We start from the raw sequence: 21,836 nt of genomic DNA, 5'->3' as shown, positions 1-21,836 counted from the left end.
AACTAATGTAGTTGACTAATGTTAACTAATGAAACCTTATTGTAAAGTGTTAACGAAAAATGTTACATTTTATATATCACACTTACTAAAAATAAATAAATAAATAAATTGAATTCACTTAATACACATTCCCGGTCTTATTGTTAACAATTCATCAGTAAATTATTTATAAAAAAAGGAGTGGGGTAACAATTTACAAAAGGGTAATTAACAATGAGCAATACATTTGTTACAGTATTTATTAATCTTTGTTAATAAAATAAAATGTTCATTTTATTCGTGTTTGCTCAGGTTCATTAAATTATATTAACAGATTTTTGTTTTTTACTTTAATAATTAGTAAATGTTGAAATTAACATCAACTACACTGAAAAAAAGGTGTAGGATTTACTTTGAAACGACTTTCACTCAGAAATTGCAATTTCGCAAAACAAATGGCAAGTAACACTGATTTAAATGTTTGTTTTTAAGTAGAAAGACTGAAATAGTATTTTCTTGAAAAAACATACTCCAATAATATTTGTTATATTTACATCTTTGGAGGGAAAAAAAGACCATGCATCAAATAGAACATTGTGTTACCAAAAAAAAAAGGTCTTTGTCATTTTTAAATCAAAATGTAAACTTGCTCTGCCTTTTTACCTTAATAGCCTACTACTGTATTATGCAACACCCACTTTTCACAATCCAAACAATTCCCATTGGCTAAAATCAAGCCCCATAAGGATTACAAGAATAAAATGGCTTGCTAACAGTGTCTCATGTGGACTTTAAAAGCAATCGATCTCTGAAAAACAACAACAACAACAAAAACATGAATCTAAAGAATGGGCTGTAGCATTAAGTATTACACTCAAAGACATGTGTTCATAAATCCATTTGTAAGTGGGACACACAGACCTTTATGAATTTCACGCAATTACATCATGACCTAATAGTCCCTCAACACCCTCCAAACTAGAGTGAAATAATTTCCTTAAATTTCACACCACAGCAAATCTCGCTCGCAGATAACGAAGGGCAATATGTAGAGATTTAGCTGGCTGTGTTTTTTATGTATTTGGACCCCTGTCCTTGAGCGTGTCTCTCTGCAACCGTATCTGGTGGAAATTAAACATTTAACAGCGTTCAACAAACGGCAGGCACGCAGAGTCGTGTGAGGAAAATAGCAAACGGAGAGGTTGGGCATATCTTAGAGGCGCAGTTACACTGTGCACTCCTGCTATGCAATATGAATGCCTTCGCTGTAATGTAGTTCCTAGACCCCGTCTCAAAAGCTAAAAGAAAGTTCACCTTCGTCCATGGAAGAGGTGCATTAATACACATACTGTCTCTTGGAGGCAAAAAAAAGTAGAAAGAAGTTTGAAGTAGAATATTCTGACGCAACACAAATAACATAGCAGCTTCTCCAGAGTCCCTGGCCCCTATCGTAACTCTTTGTGCTGGAGTCTGGTGGTCTGGCTTCGTGGAGGCTTTAGGTAGTGAACTAGAGCAGGCACTCGCTAGAGCAGGGGAAATGACTGACAGCTGCTACAGGGCCTTGTCAAAAAGGCATAGAAAATGAAACTAAAATCCAACAGCCTGAGGTTTCTCAATAAGAATTTAAATTCCACTGGACAAATACGCTCCGTTGTAGGCGAGTTCATGCTTTTTCGAATACACACAGCCAGTCTATTTCCACTGAGGTCTGAGTAAGATGCTTTAGGGATCATCTGGCTGCGGTCGAGGGGAAGGAGTTTTGTAGGCTGCCTTGACTAGATGGACTAGAAATTACCCGAAACTAAACGTACCAGAGCACATTTCTCATCCGTCTACATGCACACACAAACACATTCGTGCTTTCTTGTGACCAGGGCAAGTCTACAGAGCACTATCCAGTGCAACTCCATAACCTGACCAGCCAAAGCTCCAAACTAAAACAAAATGACTGGGTTAAGCACAGTGTGAAAATCCCTAATGATTCCTGAGTTATCGACATTTAACCCTGGGTAAAGGAACATTTCACACTTGCAATTTAGAAGTAGGGTTCAGAATGGATTGCTTTTAACCTGGGGGTTATGAAACCCTGCTCCGCGAAAAATACTAGAAATGACCTACTACTTTCGCAGAGATTCTGAAGTGCGCATTCAACGGGCACTTTACTATTCCATGAGGTCACGGGAGAGGATTTGTGAATGGAGGTAAAGCGATCCAACTGATGCCATAGGTCACATGACAGTGATAACATGGCAGATGTAGTACGTACGAATTTCATTAATACTACACAGATTCATACTATGTAGAACATACAGTAGTGGCCAAAAAGGAGGAAAACTACAGCTGCAGGTTTTATTTTACTATGCAAATAAAATGCATAGAACAACAAAACTAAAAACTTATTGACTACAACATAATCAGATATTAATATTTAGTTGGTTCTCTCTTGTTTTTGCATGTGTTCATTTCTTTGTATGACGGCCTGGCCAAAAATCATGTCCGCACAATTTGACATGTTGCGTAGCGTTATCATCACATATACATATTAGGGCTGTCAATCGATTAAAATTTTTAATCTAATTAATTACATACTCTGTAATTAATTAATCTAAATTAATCGCATACACAATCTTACAATGTTTACATGGTACAATTTCTGGTAAGCTACGTTTTTATTATTATTGCTTGACACAAATTTCACGATTTCAATATAATTTAATTCTTGTGATTTGATGCAATATTGACTCATTTGGATAGGTACACAAGATAGGCATTCATTTTTCTCAAGAAAAAAAAAATCTCACCCAATGCTGTAAAAATACAGGGAGCCATATCAGCTGGTAGTATTTAAGGTTAAAAATAGCTCAAATTAAATATAATGCGTGTTTATTACAAATAACAACTTTGATATAAGTAAAAATATAATACATATGTAATATAGTAGTAGGCTAAATAAATTTAGAAAAATACTCTCTATAGCTCTTTTTTTATAGCCAACTATAACATGCTATATGGTCATGAAATGGCTTTCCTGAGGTAACTTAGGCTAAATGTTATGTGACATAATTGTTCTCCAGCTTTTTTATTGACCTCTTTTCGCGGTTGAAAAACACTGATTGATCGAGGAATATACATATTGGTAAGTTTTAGGCTGCCCTACTTTATCTTTCAACATTGGTCATTCGTGTTTATTTACTATTAGAGATGATCGGTTCACGTGCCGCTATGGGATCTGTCATGACTCATGTCACATTTACAAGCGCCAAAACGGTATTTATTGTTTGATTTTCGTAATAAAATTGACAGAATCTGAGAAATGAGATTTTTTAAATATCATAAGTAACGTGCTCTGTCTTGTCTGTTTCCGTGTCCTCTCTTTGGTGCGCGATTTTTCTGTGCGTGAGAAAATGGTTGTGTGACGTGAGAGCGCGTGAAAAGTTACAACACACACACACACAAGCGCGCTTTCTCTCAGACACACTCACCGACTCCCGCACACACTCCTGGATGCTTTGCATTGATGTGGTACTTTAGAGTTGACGAACTCCGTTTGTTATAAGTAAATGTTCCAAACAATAATCCAAGCAGCGCGTTCTTGTCTCCCTCCTTCTTTTTACACGAATGGTGGCTACGGCTAGAACGGCTCCCCAAAGGTCAAAACGGATCAATGGATTAATCTGCGTTATTTTTTTTAACGCCTTATTTCTTCTCAGATTAATTAATCGAAATTAACGCGTTATTTTGACAGCCCTAATACATATATATATATATATATATATATATATACACATATGCAATATGCTTAAAAATTTTTTATTTGAATAAAGGGTCAAGAGTCAAGACGTACATTTTCCAAGGCCGGACGTCACTTTCGGCAACTACTGTACTTTTTTATCGGTCACAATGTAAGTTTTAAACCAAATGTATACAGTATGCGATTTCTGACACGGTGCATATGCATTTACTCCAAGTTGTAATTACCGTAATTATGAGATGCAAAAAGTGTCCGCATTCTAGTACAACTCATAATTACAACTTGTAAACTCAGAATTTTCTGATAGCTCCGACTTGTACCACATGATCGTTGCACCACCTGACCAGTGCAAATTAATTTTGCAACTACAACCTGGCCTGAACACAGAAATTCCCACAAACACCGTATTTTGGATAAACAGTAGTTTCAGCGTTTGAGGTGAAAACACAGTAATTAGAATTAAGACCATTTCATTCTTACCTTTATAGTCCAAAAAGTAAATTAAGGAAAAACAAAGTTAGATCCTTTACGTAAGCAGGCATGTGCTGCATGTGTCCAATCAATGACACTGACAACGCAAATGTGCAAATAAGGACATTAACGCAGCGTTTAAAAATATAGGCTATACAATGTGAAACATCAGCTTATATATGAATACCCAGTATTAATTGTTAAACCAGGTAAATTGTGAGAAGTGTGCAACGTGAATCAAGATGGATTCCGTTTACCTGAGGTTTAGAATGAACCAAGGGTAACTATTCCTATTGTGAACAGCCGATTCACACTTAAAATAAAACATTTAAGAATCAAATGAATTAAATTGAACTCTTTCCCTGTCATTGACGAAATTTTCTGTTTTTTCATGTTTTCACTGTTATATTACAGTTTTTCTCGATTGCTTAAACACTATAACCAGGCTTTTGAACTAAAATTTCAAAACCATAATGCCATTTATCAAAAAGCACACCCATTTCACTGAACTATGAACACTATTCCCTGTTTTGACACATTAGTCAGATTTGTTGAACTGTCACAGCAAAACTCTACACACAAATCCCTTCATTTCTCATTGCCTACAGCACGTGGTCATTTAGAAAGCACTAGCATTCAATATTGTTCACTCAAGTCAGCACAGCTTCAGCTCAGTTAGCACACAATTACCCAGGTGAAAACACTAAGAGTCAAAATTGTACACACATCAGTCAGATCCTTCAATAGATAGATAAAAGGTTATACAATCTTTTATAAAAGATAAAAATCAGTTTACTGAGTTTTGAAACAATGGATCCACAGAGAAATTAAGCAATAAGTCGAGGAGGGAGAGGAAGAGGAGGAAGAGAATGAAGAAGAGGAGGAGGAGGAGGAGGAAGAGGAGGAGGAGGAAAAGGAGGACGAGGAAGAGGCAGAGGAAGAGGAGGAGGAAGGGCAAGGGCAAGAAGACAAGCAGTCTCGGATGAAATTCAAGCCACTTTAGTTGGCCATGTCCTTGTTATGACTATGAGGGAGGCTGGGCAACGAGTACAGCCAAATTTGAGTCGCTTCACCGTCGGATCATCAGAACCTTCAGGGAGGTGTGGTGGCAAACAAATTTCTATCACTGAATAAGAGACAAATATTTCAAATTGTCTTTGATGAGGTTTATGTTCTTGCAAGAAAAGGCCAGCAGTCGTACAGTCACACGGAGTGGCTGCAGAGTGTGACAGTGAAGGGAGGGCATCCTTTCTCCTTTATAGTCTTGACTCCCAGAATGTTATCTTTCTAGGCCAATGATGGTATTTCAACCATATGTGGAACATTCTTAGACTTGTTCATCATATTGTATCCTTGAGTGGAGGCATGTACCAACACTCTTTACCATTCCAATACAATTCCAGATTTGAATAAGGTTTGTGTGTGCTCTTTTGCTGTCATATGATGCTCACACACATCTTACGTAAGAGTAGGAGCGAGAAAAAAAAAAAAAGATGGATGGACCACAAGCAACATGACTTACCAGTTTTGGAAATGTTGTTTTGAATTTATAGCACCAGTGTGTAAGACTATGTTGTAGTGTGTGTATTTTTGAGGGCTTGTGTGTCCTGTCAGAGGGCAAAGTTTGGTTTTTCAGCAAGAGTGAATGGTTTTGAGTGTAGAGCTTCATTTTGACCTGAAAATAGGATGTTTGGGGAATTGGGTGAGACGTTATGGATTTGTGTTTACTGTTTTGAGAATACGAGGCATAGTTTCAAGAAATGTGTTTAAGCAATCGAGAAAAACTGTATAAGGGGCGCTATTATGCATCTTCTGAAATAATACAGAATCTCCAGGGGCCTCTAATTTTGATTTGGTCTAAATTAAGTCAGTCTTTACTTTTGTGAAACAGTCTAACTTGCATTAGACTAGTCTATGAGCAAATTTTAGACTTGTCTAACACTATAGACCCGTCTAAAATAGCTTTGTGAAACCGGCCCCTAGATCCAAAAACAAGAAACGAAAAAGCAGAAACATGCCATAGAAGCATTGCTTATGCACATGTAAGCTAGCGTGATCATCAAACATTAAACGGCATATAAATCAAAACTGGCTAATGTTCCCAAATAAAATGTCTAACCCACAAACAGGTAAAGAACTATGCAAGCTTTGGGGGTTATGATGGACTCAATCTACTTTTGACCATCGTTCTGAATCTGATCTGGACGTATTCTTTGACAAAAACATGATTTTCTCAGCTTTTTGTTCAAAAAGTTGCCTTTTTTATGAAACTTACCCACATTCAAGTGTTGAGAAAAACTTTTGAGTTTTGTGAAAATTATCAAAAATGCTGCCACTGGCTGGTAACTTAAAAAAAAAAAAAAACCTGGCAGGGAAAGAGTTAATTAAGTACAGAATCGCTGAGTAAAGATTGAGGTTTGATGATTTAAGTTATATTAACAAAGCAGTTTTCTATGAGGCTGCATTCAGCATAAATTAGTTACAAACTATATGCTGTCACTCAAAAGCAAAGCCAAGCAATGCCCTAGCAACCACCTAGCAATCATCCAGAACACCCTAGCAACCAAACAGCAAAAACTGGAATGGTTATTTCATTTTATTTATTTATTTCACTTTTTACAAGTACTCCTGACATCTCTAGTGAACAGACATACGACTTGTCGCTGGAAAGCAGTCGCACCGCTCCTGGTTTGGACACGGCGTAAGCCAGATACCCTGCCCAAATCGTGCCGCTCATCTATGCCATGTGTTCTGCCTGACTAACCTGATTTGATGCGCATAGGACTTATTCCGATATATGTTTATATATAAACTTGCAGCTGCCTCCCAAACCCACACAATGTCAGACTTACAGGGGCTACGAGGTGAGGACAGCTTCTCACCAGAGATCTGTCCTCCAATCTCTGCCTCATTCTCTCTCACACACCTCTGCTGAGCTTCCCAGCGCGATTCTTGCCTCGGGCCATGCTCAAGCCAAACTTTACTGAATTTATGTATTTCTCCCAAATTCTCTCTCGCAACATCAGCAGTCAGTAACTCGATGCGGTAACAGGAGGTCAAACCTAAACTAGTCTACGTTTGTGAAAAAGTCGATGCACACCGACACAGTAACTGGAGATGGAGTGTTAAAAAGTTTAACATCTTTGAAGACAGTGAAATTACATAATTCCTTTAAAACAGATTTGCTGTCCTAAATAGAGGAGAGTTTTGATTCTCACAATGTATCATTAACACAACTACATTCTTTTTAATGTTCTGAAGAAAATGGGAGTGGTGGTGGTTATGCAAAACCCACTTACACAACACTAGAATGTTTCTATATGGTAGCTGAGTTGCTATGCGTTTGTTGTGATATGAGGGGTTTGTATGTGGTTGCTTACCGGCCAAATTCGTTTCAGGGGTCCGAGAGCAGTTTGCATGAATTTTGACAACCAAACTTTAAAGAGAACTAAAACTCATAACTGCACAAGTGAAGGCTCATTGGCAATGACAACAAAATGTATTGAATTTTATTCTATTTCAATTGTTTATTTTATTATAAAGATATAGAAATCAAACAATATGTACTGTAGTAAATATGTAGCCTGGTTAAAACCAGACCATTCTCAGTTGTTACTGAGTTATGGTCTGGCAAAGCCTCATAGACAAATCATTTCCAGAGGGACTCACCAACGGACGTCGCGGATAGACCTAAACCCAATCGGAGCGATGAAGGAGATGACGTATGCAGAGCGGGCGGAGAAACATCTCCGTGTGTTGTTCTTTGCTCGGTTTTTAACAAAAGGGAAAAGTTCAAATCGCTTACAACAGCGATTTATGATAGCTGATTCGAACGAGTGATGTTCGACGGCGGCATCCATCTTTGTAATGTAGGCTACAAAATCTGCTTCAAAATCCCAGCGCTGTCGTCATCGTGTAAAGCCTGCCCCAACGTTTCTGATTGGTGCCTCGATTTCAGCGGATTGGAAATGAGCTTGAATGAGCTCTTTGCCAGACTAACTTTCAGAGCAAATCTAAATTTGCCGGAAGTTGTCTGGGTTTTCCCAGGCTTGTAAATATGCCTTATTGATGCCAGAATTCAGCAAAGGACGGTTTATTGAACAAGGACACATGATTGTTTACCATTAAAATCATTTAGAAAACTTAAAAATCATTGTTAACTTTGACATCCAAAATATTCCTTGAATATGCAGTGTAATAGTAATCATCAATATTATAATACTGTACTGAATACAGTAATACTGAAGGTTGGGTTCCACATACGTGTACACATGTATAGATAAAAAGGTACACTTTCAAGGCAAGTCAGTGTGAATCTAAAGATAATTGGGTTCTTTTTCAAGGGGTCTGAGTTCAGTTCTATTACTAAGATTCTTAGTGTGATAACACTTAGTGTGATGAATGATATATTTATATATATATATATATATATATATATATATATATATATATATATATATATATATATTTTATCATCCCACTGGTGAAAAAGCCTGATCGCTAAAACAAATAGTGGTGTAGACATGTTGAAATTTAAAACGTAGGGTTAGGAGGTTGTTCAAATAATATACAGCGATCGTAATTGTGATGATTGTCGTGGCAAAGCACCACCAATTATAGTCATCTCAGCCCTTAGTGTCACTGGCATTTTGCGACCATCTGGGAAACAATTAAAGGAGTACATTTATGTTAAATTATGCTGATTGGGCTCATTTTATAAAAAATAATAATAATGAACATATTTCATAATGGACTACAGGTGCTTTCTACAGCTAAATACACTCATTCAAGCCCATTTTGTATTTCTATGTGTGTGTTTGTTAGCGACAGAGATTACGTAAAGCTTACAGAGGTCATCTCTGTGTGGCTCCTTCTAACAACACGAGTGTCTGTTTGAAGGAGCAGCACACCTGGTCCTAAATAAAGGACTATGTAAATTGCCTGAGCCAGACAGGCCTTTCATTTGTGTGATCTCACTGTTTGAGCTCTTTCTCTCTCTCTCAGCATCAATCCATTCAGTCCCAGGCATAAACATTCTATTATTCCAGCTACTGTGGTTTCTCCAAATCCAAAACCAGAGCTGGTCAAGACTAGGAAGACTATGGAAGATGCTCAAAGTCGACATGGAACAGTATTCACAACACATTGCTTCTGTAATAACAACTTATTAAAGGGATACTTCACCTCTGGAAAGATGAATGTGTATTTAAAATGGGTAATTTATGTAGAAGAAATGTGAAATTATTTTGGAATTTGGAGCTTTCTAGACTGAGAAAAGCCAGAAAATGTATTTTTGGCTTATGTGGATGAAAGACAACAACTCCCAGAATGCACTTGCTTCGCTGCCCTAGGAGGCCACGCCTACCGGTAACAGAGCGCAGTAGTTAAACAACAAGTCTAGGCTACTAGTGAGTCTCCGTGATGAGTCTGCCCGAAAATGTGTTTCGAGATCGCCCAAAAATGTCCGGGATTCGGCTTTTGCGTTCTACAGTCGCCATTCATTATGTTTACTGTGGCGAGCAGGAGACTAGGGCCGCGGGAGAACGGCGCGAGGCCGGTGGCGTGATTACCGATGAGCGACACCTGTGAGACGCACCGGTCTTGTATCTCTCACAGAGGAGCGAGAATTTTCTTAGCAATGTTAAAACGCACATCAACCGATCACTTGTTTAGCGTTCATGTAAACACTACATTCAGATTCACCAATCGGAATGAATTCAGTTAGATTGCAAAAAAAGGTGTGCATGTAAACAATGTATGGCGACTGCAGAAAGCAAAAGCTGAATCCCGGACATCGACGGCCGGACATGTCCGGGAAAAAGAGGATGGTAACCCCTATTACTCAGCTTTCTCCACAGAACAAGAACCTGCTAGCTTAGCTTCCAAAAAAAGATGGCTGACAGTATGTGTTCATTCTGTGAGTGAGATCCCACCCTCTATGGGCGGGATGAAAACATGCAGAACAGCCCCTACTACTGACTGTAGTCTTTAGCCTCTGGCCAACAAATCCTCCGATGATGCAAAATGACGATTTTTTTCTTCAAAAAACATTAAACCAGCATTTTTTTTTCTTTATCGTGGACACTCTTTTTTCGATTTGTAATTACATTGCATGTTTAACATTTTTCCATCCAAAGTTGTACATTTAACCTATGCGCAAAATTGGAATTTCGCATTAAAACATTTGCAAATAAAGCAAATGCAGTTTCCATCCAGTGAGCCGAAGAGAACAAAATCGTCCCTTCCTGATAAACTGCCGCTAAATATCACTAAGAAAAATGGAAGTTTCTGCACTAGGAGATGCCACTGTATATAATAATTTCGCAATGATGTTATCTTGCGTTCGGAGGTGGATGCTGCTGTTTGGGAACACAGTCGTCTAAGACTTTAAAGGCGTGGTAAAACACGATTTCACTTTTCTAACTTTAGTTAGTGTGTATTGTTACTTTTTGAGCATAAACAACATCTGCAAAGTTACAACGCTCAAAGTTCAAAGCAAAGAGAGATATTTGCTTTTAAAGAAATCAATTTCTAAGGACTACACGACATTCCTACAGGGTTGCTGACATCACTAACCCCAATATTTACATAAACCCCTCCTCCGAGAATACTAAATAAGGGGGGGCGAGGCCATTTTTGCTTTGGAGAAGAGTTGTGGTGGTATAGTAGGCTGGAGTGTTGTTGCCGCAATGCCGCAAGGCTGTTATTTTCATCCGGATTGCAGGTCCACTTTGTTCAGCCTTCCTAGGGACGGGGGAGTTAGGGATCAATGGTTAATTTATTTTTAACTCGGTCCCTCATAATTATTACCCAAATCTCGCTCTCTGTGCTGCACATTTTACGGAGGAAAGCTTCAACAATCTTCGCGAGTTCAATGCAGGATTCGCACAACGGCTTGTATATAAACAGTATATATAAAAAGCAAAAGTAGTTACGAGCATGCAACATCGTAGTTACGTTGTCAAATAGCAGGTCATGAAATTACCAAAAAGTACCAATAAATTGTGTAACTGGTACGTAGTGCGTTAGCTGGGAAGGATTTACATGCAGGTGTTCATTCTATTCATTAGGATCAGTTCATGTTTATTAACAGTTCATGTTAGTATTGTGTAGTCCCCTTAGAAACTGTAGTTTCCATAACCTTAACCCAAAATGCCACTTTATTTTCAGTGTGTGCCATTTTCTGTATTTTTAATGACTGGGGTTGCTCATATGCTCATACCATCTTACTGTTTGTTCATCAGTGTTAGTTTTATAATGTATGTGTATGTTAAGTAAAGTGGGACGGTGCTAGTGTGTCTCAACCATTTTTGAGAAATAAATTTGCTTGGTTCAAATGCCTAAAAATTTGGGTCGAGGCTCAATGACGATGGGTAAATTTGGGTCCCATGGCCAAACACCACTGACATTTCACATAGATAAGCCCTCGGTAACAAAGTTACCTTCATGATCAACACGCTCCATGATGATGGTCCCCAGGGTGATGCATATTGAATGGCTGTTCGTGACCGATTCAGCATGGCGTCTTTGCTAAACACGAAGACGGAGTGCGTGTGGAGCTGTTGAGTGTGTTTGATTACGGAGCGACGGAGATCACAGGCAAAAACACATTGGTATAAACTGCATCATAGATATTCAGAGTCAGAGAAGGGTCAGTGCGCTCTATAGAGAGGCACTACAGGCAGAGCTAATAGGGAGGGGATGGAATATGCACAGTATGTGAGTGTGCGTAATAAATATTTAATGGAAGAGTAGTGTGATGCCCAGTTGCAGCCCAAGGCTCTGCTACACGCCACTTACAGTGAGCACAACCCTTTCATCATCCATGCACACGGAATCGCGCGCACACACACACTCGCGCACGGCTCTTCCAGCTGCAGTCTGACCTGAAAACCTGTCTGCATGCTGCTCTGGCTGTCTTTCTGAATTAAGAGCACTCTCACTCTCGATTGAGCACACAATATTCTCTGGCTAGCTCGGTTACTCTCATCTTCTCGGTGTGTGTTATGCACTTCTTACCCTCCCCCAACCTTCTCCCATCATCACCTCCTGGCCTTTTTTCTCCTCCTCTCCCTCTAATTCCCTATCCCTTCCTCTCTCTCTCCCTCCCTCTCTGATGTCTTGTTTCCTGAGCTCAGCTCTCTCTGAATCAGCAGAGGTTCTCAAACAGGTCAGCACAGCGAGGCATTACAATTACTGCCTACATCAGCCTCACACATGGATTTATTACCGTACTCGCACGACGCTAATGTTGGGGAATTGGCGGAATTGAATTAACCCCCGTTTCTTTCATGGCTTTCCAGAAGATGTGCCGTTAATGTTTGCGGGGTGTAATTAGCAAGGTAGCGTCGGGAAGTCACACCGGCTTCTGGCTGTTGCCTCGGCTCCAATCGTGTCGCTGTCAGTCTAGACCTGCTTTAGAGAGAGTGATCAACTGCACAGCCTGGTGGCAGTGCTGCTGGGAAGAAAAAGAGAGAGGGAGAGAGCGAGCGAGGGAGTAACAGTGCTGGAGGGCCAGCTCTCTCTCTCTCTGATTACTGAGCTTATTACTGCAAGGAACTAGACTTGCTTATAAGCTTTGTATCCTAGAATAGAGGTGCATTTTTCTTTCTCTCCCGGGCTTCTTTTCTCTCTAGTTGTGTCCCAAATTACACACTATACTATGAACTTAGACTTATACACTACACGGTTGAGTACATAGTGCATAAGTACATAGTGTAAGAATTTTATACAGTTACAGTTTTAGACCGTTTCAGTGTGAACACAATATTAAAATTGTTTTGTCAACCTTTGTTATACAAATAATTGCATACAGTGGTCGTAAATGTATTTGGACACTTTGTTCTGAATTGTTGTTCTGAATACCGACTGAATGTTGCATTAGATACAAAATATCAAAGTAGCATCTACAAACAAATTACTCGAGAGTTTTACACCGTAACCACAGTTCATCAAATTAACTATGAAAAATGTCCCTAAAGTTTGATCCATAAAGTGTCCAAATAACTTGTTAATTTTGAACAATAATGTCTAAACTTCATAAGCTTCTAATCTGTGATATTTTGCTTAAAATGCCATGCCCCGTTTCTGTAAAATACATGCTTCTTGGTTTGATATTTTGTAATATAATGCAGAGATTTTCAGGTTTGGATTAGGTGTCTAAATACATTCTGCCACTGTATATCACTATATATCAAAAATGCAAAAGTTTAAATAGTGTATTACATTTTTTTTTTTTTTTACTATTTCATAATCAAATTAATTTTACTCATGAGGGTATATACAAGACTGTGTGCATGTGGTCTGAAACAGACACACACGTATGCATACACAAATTTGTGTGTGTGTGTCCAGACGTCTTTACTAATACTAAAGGCCAATTCATACTGCACCAAAAGACTCAGACAAAATGGCGACAGTCACCAGATTATAGCACGTCACTTATCAGACAATTCTACTTACGATTCAGCATGTTCAATATGCAAAAACAAGCTCCGACAGACACCAACATACTCTGACAGGGGTAGCACACTGATCCGACAAAACTCAAAGTGTCTTTTGTCGACTTCGGTGTGAGCTGGCCAAAAAAACAGATATCAGCCATTGTGTAAAGCCAGTCATTTTGACCAACACCATTTTTGCATGCAATTTACATCAGACAGTCAATGTGAAGTTTAGAAGGTTGCTGATGCATCAAAAACACAAGGCGTTTTTAATGAAAGTGAAACAGTCAGCAGCTGTTGATCATTACAGGCCATCAGTTCTGAAACACAAATTTGAAATCGACCTTGAAAGTTCAATGGAATGAGATGAACTCCAGGAAGAACTACTTCAAGCATCTGAGAATCTAAATTTAACCAAAAAGTGATGAGACAAAAGAAAAAAAGAGAATAAACCCCTCAAATGCTGCCTAAGCAGGTTGGAGAAGAGTGCTAAAATTGGGCACATTCACTAGAGGGCAAAACTTTTGCCAAACGTTGGCAGCTGACCAGCCAGAAAACAACAGTAGCTGAAGAAGCGCCAGAACAGCTAGAGAAACTTTCACTCCCAACTTTTTCCTTCCGAATGATACTTTATTTCAATGCTGCAGACCAGGGGTTGTCGGCAACACAAGCTGCAACTCCTAAACTGTCTTCTTAATGGCAGATCTTCCCCTGCTAATAAAGGAATAATGAGGGAGTCTGTATGGTGCTCAGTCCCCTGTGGAAGAGAAGCTCTCAGCACTCACAATAAACACAGTCTGTTCAGACTGGAGATGATCAGTTTGATGTCTGTCTCCATGCAGATGGTTCCATTCTCAAACAATGCAGGCCAGCGTGGTTAATTGCTACTGAGACGACTGGAGGTGCGGTTACGTGAGCATTTCTGCTGCAGGTGAGTGAGTGTTTTTGTGTGACAGGACTGACTGACGAACAAGCGTCAAGCGCCCTTGACTCGCGGCATGCGAATAATGCCTATAAGGGCTGGGGGAGGTTGGTTATCAGACAGATCCCCCCGCCCCCATGCGCACATATTCACGCACACACTAGTGCGCACACTTACACACAATCTGTGAGGACAGTGTAGCAGTCTTACCCCTTCCCGAAGGCACCTCATTAACACGGTGTAGGCGGCAGCAGGAACGACCCACAATCCTCCTGGGCGCTCTTTCTTCTCTTCCTGCAGGGGAAGGAAAGAGAGTATGTGTGTGTGTGAGCACGAGAGAGAGACAACTATTACAGAGACTCATTGGGGGAACAATTAAAAGCAGTAAAATGCAGCCACCATCATAATGAGGCTAAATAAATAAAGTCCTGCGACGGTAAATAAGACGCCAGGCTCAGGCAGGTACAGGAAACACAGCTCAAGTGAGAAGCAATGATCGTGTCAATTAGAGGGAGAAGCGGAGAAAGCTGCGAAGCAACATCCCGCTCTCATTTAACTTCTAATGCTTGCGTTCAGCACAGCGCTGAGACTGATCGTCAACATCAACAGCAGCTCGTGAGCAAGACCTTCGTACAAGTCAAGGCCTGATTTGGATTTCTGTTTATATGTAGCTGCATTATGCTGTGTGCTGTAGGCTGTTACAAATTTGAAAGGAAAAAATGATTACATTTTATATACGGTAGAAAATTGACAAAATGAAAACCCTCTAAACTATCCTCTCTCAAATTAAAATCCAAGAGTGTAAACAGCTTTATAATTCAAAACAAATAACTTTCACATAAATGAACTGAAGGTTATTAAAATGTACAATTAAGTAAACCGTAAGTGAGTTAATTTAGTTTTGTTTCTTCAAACCTTAATAATTTATTTATTTATTTATTTGTTTATTTATTTCGAGCAATATATAATTACACATGACAAGGCAATAAGAAGCATTTTGATTAATCTATACAAGCCTTTAAATTCATCATACTTTCATCAAACTTTAACAAATAATTCCATCTATTGCTCGAAACGGAGTGGGTAGAAGTCAAACTTGATCTGCAAATGTCAATATTTTCTTTTTCTTTTAAAGATTTTTAAATCATTTTGCATTATAAAAAGCATACATGAGCTCAAGGCTGCATTTACAGTACCAGATATTTTGCCGCAGTTTGTGCAATAAAACATTTTACAGTCAATTTAACACTTCTGTAGTCAATAAGATTTACACCCTTTACATTTGGAAGGATCTAATACAATAAACTGATAGCCATTAGTGAGTACATCAATGGTCTTGTTCTTACAGAGAACTTTTCAAACTTTTTCCAGGGCCATTAAAATTGATTGCCATGGGATAGCAGCAGAAAAGGGGGAAAACTCTACCCCCCAGTGGCTAATACAATAAACTTTTATTTTTTTTTCCCCATTAAAAATAGCACCGATTCACTGGCCTCTTTATGTACACTGCAGGTTACTGAAGAGAAGATTAACTTCTAATAAATAATATATATGTTTTATTATTATTATTATATATTTTCAGTTTTATAAAAATTATTATTATATAAACCAAACCTAAGAATGTATAAATTTCAAAGACAATAAAATATCCAAGGGCCATAACCACCATTTGAAATTCTTGATGCTACTCTGCTGCAATCCATTATGCACCAATTTGTTTGTTATCAGGATGACAAAATGTTTTAAAGTTGCATTTTTAAGCTGGTCTGCCTAAGAGGTCTAAGATGTCAAGATGCTTGACGGAATCCGAACATTACAGCACAAAGCTTCAGTTTTAACGGTGAAAGATTGCAAAGAAAGTAGCTAAACATGCAATATTACAGTTTGACAACTGAAATGTTAAATGACCGGCAGTAATGTCAATTAATCCAAAATACTAGACGTTTTTGTATGATTTCGCCATTTTGAATTGAATATCATTGCCGTCATCCATGTAATTCATAACTGAATGTGATAAGCAAATAAACATTAAATGGAACGTTCTTAATTAGGGCTGGGCAGTATGCCGATATATATCGTGGCGACAATATAAAGGGATTTTGCTATACCATTTATAATCCTGCATGCAAATACACCCGCATAGCACAGTACTACTTAAAGTTAACATTTTGGAGTGATAAAGAAAAATGCATGAAATATATAATAAAGAGAGGGATGTGCATGATGTTAAAAAGAATGACAAAGCCCAATAAGCCATGAAAAAAGCCGCCACTCTTTCAGTTCTCTTTTGCAGCTTATTGCATTTGAAATGGTGAAATACATAATTATGTATTATCAAATATATGTATACACAAATATATTATCATGTGGAGTATTCACATAAAAAGTCTGTATGTCTTAAGTGAACGTTAACAGTTGTGTAAAAACAGGACGCATTTCAGTACATTAGATCTGTCCATTCAGTCTTAAAGTGACAGCAGCCTAATAAACCTGCTGCCGTCTGTGTCATTAATGTTAATCAAACAAAAGACTAAGAAAAAAAATCACTCAATGCTCTTAACTTTTGTAAATTTAATAAGAATCAATTTATATTTCAATCATACAGTGAAGACCATGCAGTATTTTTTTAAACATTTTATTATTCATTTTCTGTTCTTTGTATCTTTGTTCTATTGTATTAGTCGTATTGTTTGTAATTTGCTTTGTTCTCATTTTAAAAACAAAAAAATAAAAAACTATTTTGTGATGTATATTATCGTGAAATAAAATGTATAGTTATCGTGAAATAAAATGTATCATATGGTAAAACAAAATTGTCCCACCCTTACTCCTGATTTAATTTCAAACAAGTATTGTTTTGATCCAAAGCATATTTCAAGCATTACATTAATCAAAATTTTGGCTGGTATAGGGTGAAGTCCACAAATAAATTACAGCACTTGCTCATTTGTGCTTGTGAATGGAGTAAGAAGTTACAGATGCAAAATACATCAATAAAATCTCAGAAGAGCGAACTTACATTTATGCTGAGAAATAGCCAAACAATGCTCGATTGACTATTTTCAATGTCGACGAAGAGCCATACGTGCTCAAAACGTTACATGTGTGAGTCCACCATTACATTTTTGGAGCCTTGGTGTGCCAGTCTTTTTCTGTTTTCTATTTTAAATGTTTACAAAATATAGATTGTATTTCTAATTTGTCGATAAATTGTTTGCCCGTCCACCTTAGGGCCAGTTGGTCAACATGCAATTTTGCAAATTACAAAAATGGCTTAGAAAAACAAGTTCTAAGAAAGAATCTAAAATCATGTTTTATTGTGGTGTGTTTGTTTTTGACTATTATTTATGACTACACAGCAAAATGTTTGAAACTGAGGGTTTCTGACTCTCTTGACAAATTTAAAGACCAAATACATTACAATTGTGTTTTACTGAAGAACACTGAAATAGTGAGTGCGTGTATGCTTTCATGGCTTATCTAGTATCACTCCCATTCATTATGTCATAGAGAACACAGCCATAGTTTTTCACCTGGACTGCTATTGGAATTCAAGGCGTCAACACACCAATTGCTCACATTACACTAGAACTGAGGAGTAGAGAAAAGTCATTAGATAAAGCCAATCAAGGCCACAGTGTCCCTCACCCTCCCCCTGGGCTCAGAGCTAATATGATCAATAAAAGCTGCGTGTGCTGTTGTACTGCATGACCCTGAAAAACACAACCGTACAGGAGATACACACCTAAATAAGCCCAACAAAGCATGTTATCAGCTAACCTCGAGTCCCTTACAGCGATCAATACAGCGATCAGATTAGGATGACCAGATGTCTACAACACAGGACACATTTTGGGAAAACAGGCCATCTCATCACACTAGCTGTAATGAGGTAAAATGATGCTGTGATGAGCCGTTTATGGACTCCAGAGGCTGTGCTTCATTACACCTTTAGACCTCATTCACAGGCTGCTGGAAATGTGTGATGCTAAAAATCCCCCAACACTGACTTTCATCAAAGCATTGTGCTATAGCTGGCAAATGCAGTGTTACCATGGCAAATACTAGAGGTAACATGGGTAAATGCGAATAAAAAGTGATCAATTTTCAGCAGTGATCTTTACAGTACTAAAATTATGTTAAAGGTTACGCATGATGCACCAGACTGCATGGGTTATGAGGTGGTTCCCATGTTGAGGTTAATGAGGTCTGAGAGGTTGTGTGAAACTCTCCTCATAAGGGAGCTTTTTAAATGTCATGGAATACTCAGAGGGCAAATACTGCCTGTAAGACATTTATGAGAAGCAAACTGAGCTATATGAAATTTCAGGCCATTGAGCATAAGGATCCGTTCTTGGGATTGCAATCGAGTGGCTAGTCCCCCTATAAAGTCAAAGTGGAAGTTGTGCACTTATCAATAATTACTTCAATATAATAGACAGTCTACCTCTTACCTCTCTAATTGAACCCATGTGAATATTGATATGATATGTGAATTATAGATGATTCTTTAATTAGAGGAACTTTTTTGTCAAGGATAACTTTTTTTAAATATATATCATATAGTAGTATCACATATACGCTATTATTAGAAACACCATACTAATACTGTGTTTGACCCCCTTTCGCCTTCAGAACTGCCTTAATTCTACGTGGCATTGATTCAACAAGGTGCTGAAAGCATTCTTTAGAAATGTTGGCCCATATTGATTGGATAGCATCTTGCAGTTGATGGAGATTTGTGGGATGCACATCCAGGGCACGAAGCTCCCGTTCCACCACATCCCAAAGATGCTCTATTGGGTTGAGATCTGGTGACTGTGGGGGCCATTTTAGTACAGTGAACTCATTGTCATGTTCAAGAAACCAATTTGAAATGATTCGAGCTTTGTGACATGGTGCATTATCCTGCTGGAAGTAGCCATCAGAGGATGGGTACATGGTGGCCATAAAGGGATGGACATGGTCAGAAACAATGCTCAGGTAGGCCGTGGCAGTTAAAAGATGCCCAATTGGCACTAAGGGGCCTAAAGTGTGCCAAGAAAACATCCCCCACACCATTACACCACCACCACCAGCCTGCACAGTGGTAACAAGGCATGATGGATCCATGTTCTCATTCTGTTTACGCCAAATTCTGACTCTACCATCTGAATGTCTCAACATTAATCGAGACTCATCAGACCAGGCAACATTTTTCCAGTCTTCAACTGTCCAATTTTGGTGAGCTCTTGCAAATTGTAGCCTCTGTTTCCTATTTGTAGTGGAGATGAGTGGTACCAGGTGGGGTCTTCTGCTGTTGTAGCCCATCCGCCTCAAGGTCAAATGATGGGCTTCAACTGGAGTCAACTAGAAAGAATGGCCCAGGACAGAAATCTCTGGAACTCTATTTTTGGCGCCCCATACCCCGGGAGGGGTGGAGGGCATAACTAACTAACTAATGATATTGTGCTTTTTCTTCAAAACCCTAAATGTTTTTCAGGTACAGAAATCTTTTTAAAAGGTACAATATGTAAGATTTTTATAATAAAATATCCAAAAATAACTTGCAAAGTTTGATATATTTCCTGCAGTTGTGTACTTACAATATATATATATTTAAATAATGGCTCGTCCCTGGTCATTGTCACCTGTCAATGACATAATATTTATCCCGTTATCCTTGGTTTCCGCTCATACTGCCATAGTAACCATGGAGACAGACGTGGACAACTGCTTTATGTCTAGTGGCACGCTCATGCTGTTGTTGTTTCGTTCAAACATTATGGTCCATGGCAAGCAGACTTTGTGACAAAAGGAGAACTAAAACGAGGATCAATATCAGCGTGGCGTTTTCGAGATGCCGAGAGCTCCACAACCGTGACAAACTTCGACTTGACAGAGCTCTTGCATGTACTTTATTAGACAGGTGAGCAAATGTACATAAAACTAATCAATGTTATATAGTTGAACATGATGAAATGTTAGAATATGATCTGTATGTTATTCTAATGTTGATCTAGCTTACTGCTAGTCTCATACAGCCAACAAACTAACACATAGAATAACATTATAAAACTTTCAACACACTCAAATGCAATTTAGTGTGATAGTGTAGACCAAGTGAAACAGCGCTGCGTTACCTCACAAGTTGCATTCGTCTAATAAACTGACCTGTGTGAGTAGCAATTCTGCACTTGCGGGTAGTTCGGTAGAATGAAATGTCACACGGGACTCGCGTGTGGCGCTGATATTTGTCTCTCATTAGTAGGGCTGTAATCTCCCAGTCGACTAGGCGATTTATTGGTCGAGATGTTCTGGCTCGACCAAAATTCTGATTGGTCGATTTTTTGCCGTGTTAATTTCATCTGGTGGAAAGCACTAATTGCTAATCGGGGTGCACCCCTGTTTCACAGGTAACAGTCTGTCTTCAGAACACCCCCCTTGTTTTCACTTTTTTTGGATTAGCCCAACCCAATGCCTAAACCTAATCCGCAATTGCGCTGTGCCCACTGTTTGTATTTGTTTTGAGTCTATGATTTATTTTTCAGTAATGCACTTTATTTCGTTTCTGCTCTCGTCTTGAACTGGTTTGTTTAATATTTTTTTTTTTTTTTTATTAAAGTGGACGTGCCTTTTGTGTTTAAGAGTAAACGCTTTAAGTTAATAGTCTATTCGTGTCTCAGGCGCGAAGCTGAGCTCCTATGTTCAGCCTCGCTCTGTGCGAGGACATGCACAAGAGCGGCTGAAATGATAGTGTGTCTGTCAGTTGTTATAACATATGACAAAAACAATTGTCTAAATGATGTCGCATATTCCTCAACAGTTCTTGTGCTGAAATCACTAGTTGTACTATTTTGGGAAATCATAGGCTATAATATTGCGCAGTTGCACGTGATGCAATGCTGTCAGAGCCGACAGACTCGAGTGTGTCATTTCAGTGCAAAATAATTAGGTCAAAAATTATTTAATATACTGCAAATAGCCTACCAGCTTGTATGTTTATTTATAATTAATTTAGGTGGACAAGGATACCAGGCCTACTGCGCAGCTAATTAATCTAACGGTTTTTTTTTCGCCTAACGTTTTTTTTTTTTTGGTTGATTACAGCCCTACTCATTAGCAATCGTGCCATGCTTCATACCACAGTCATGTTAAAAACATCACTGTATTCACTCATCCATAAACATTATTAGATCCATCAGTATGACAACAAGTTCCATAATTCCACTTATGCGTCATCAACCTACGCCTTTGTTATTGTAAGAGGTTAGCGACCCCTAGTGGCGAA

The 21,836-nt window shown here is 38.5% G+C and overlaps 1 protein-coding gene across 2 annotated transcripts in view; it reads right to left on the bottom strand.

Annotated features, from left to right (window-relative positions):
* The window catches only part of LOC130071640 (serine/threonine-protein kinase ULK4-like), a 73,699-nt gene that overhangs the window by 11,648 nt on the left and 40,215 nt on the right, over positions 1 to 21,836 (bottom strand). For both annotated transcript variants that reach the window (XM_056236504.1, XM_056236502.1), the window contains exon 19: positions 14,777 to 14,860. In XM_056236504.1, the coding sequence (XP_056092479.1) occupies positions 14,777 to 14,860 (84 nt within the window). The remainder of the gene's footprint in view (positions 1 to 14,776; positions 14,861 to 21,836) is intronic.

The sequence above is a fragment of the Rhinichthys klamathensis genome, unplaced genomic scaffold (genome assembly GCF_029890125.1).
Source record: "Rhinichthys klamathensis goyatoka isolate OS25496 unplaced genomic scaffold, OSU_Roscu_1.1 h1tg000449l_1, whole genome shotgun sequence".
NCBI lineage: Eukaryota > Metazoa > Chordata > Actinopteri > Cypriniformes > Leuciscidae > Rhinichthys > Rhinichthys klamathensis.
Note: the sequence above shows the minus strand (reverse complement) of the source record. Positions and strands in the feature narration are given on the sequence as shown.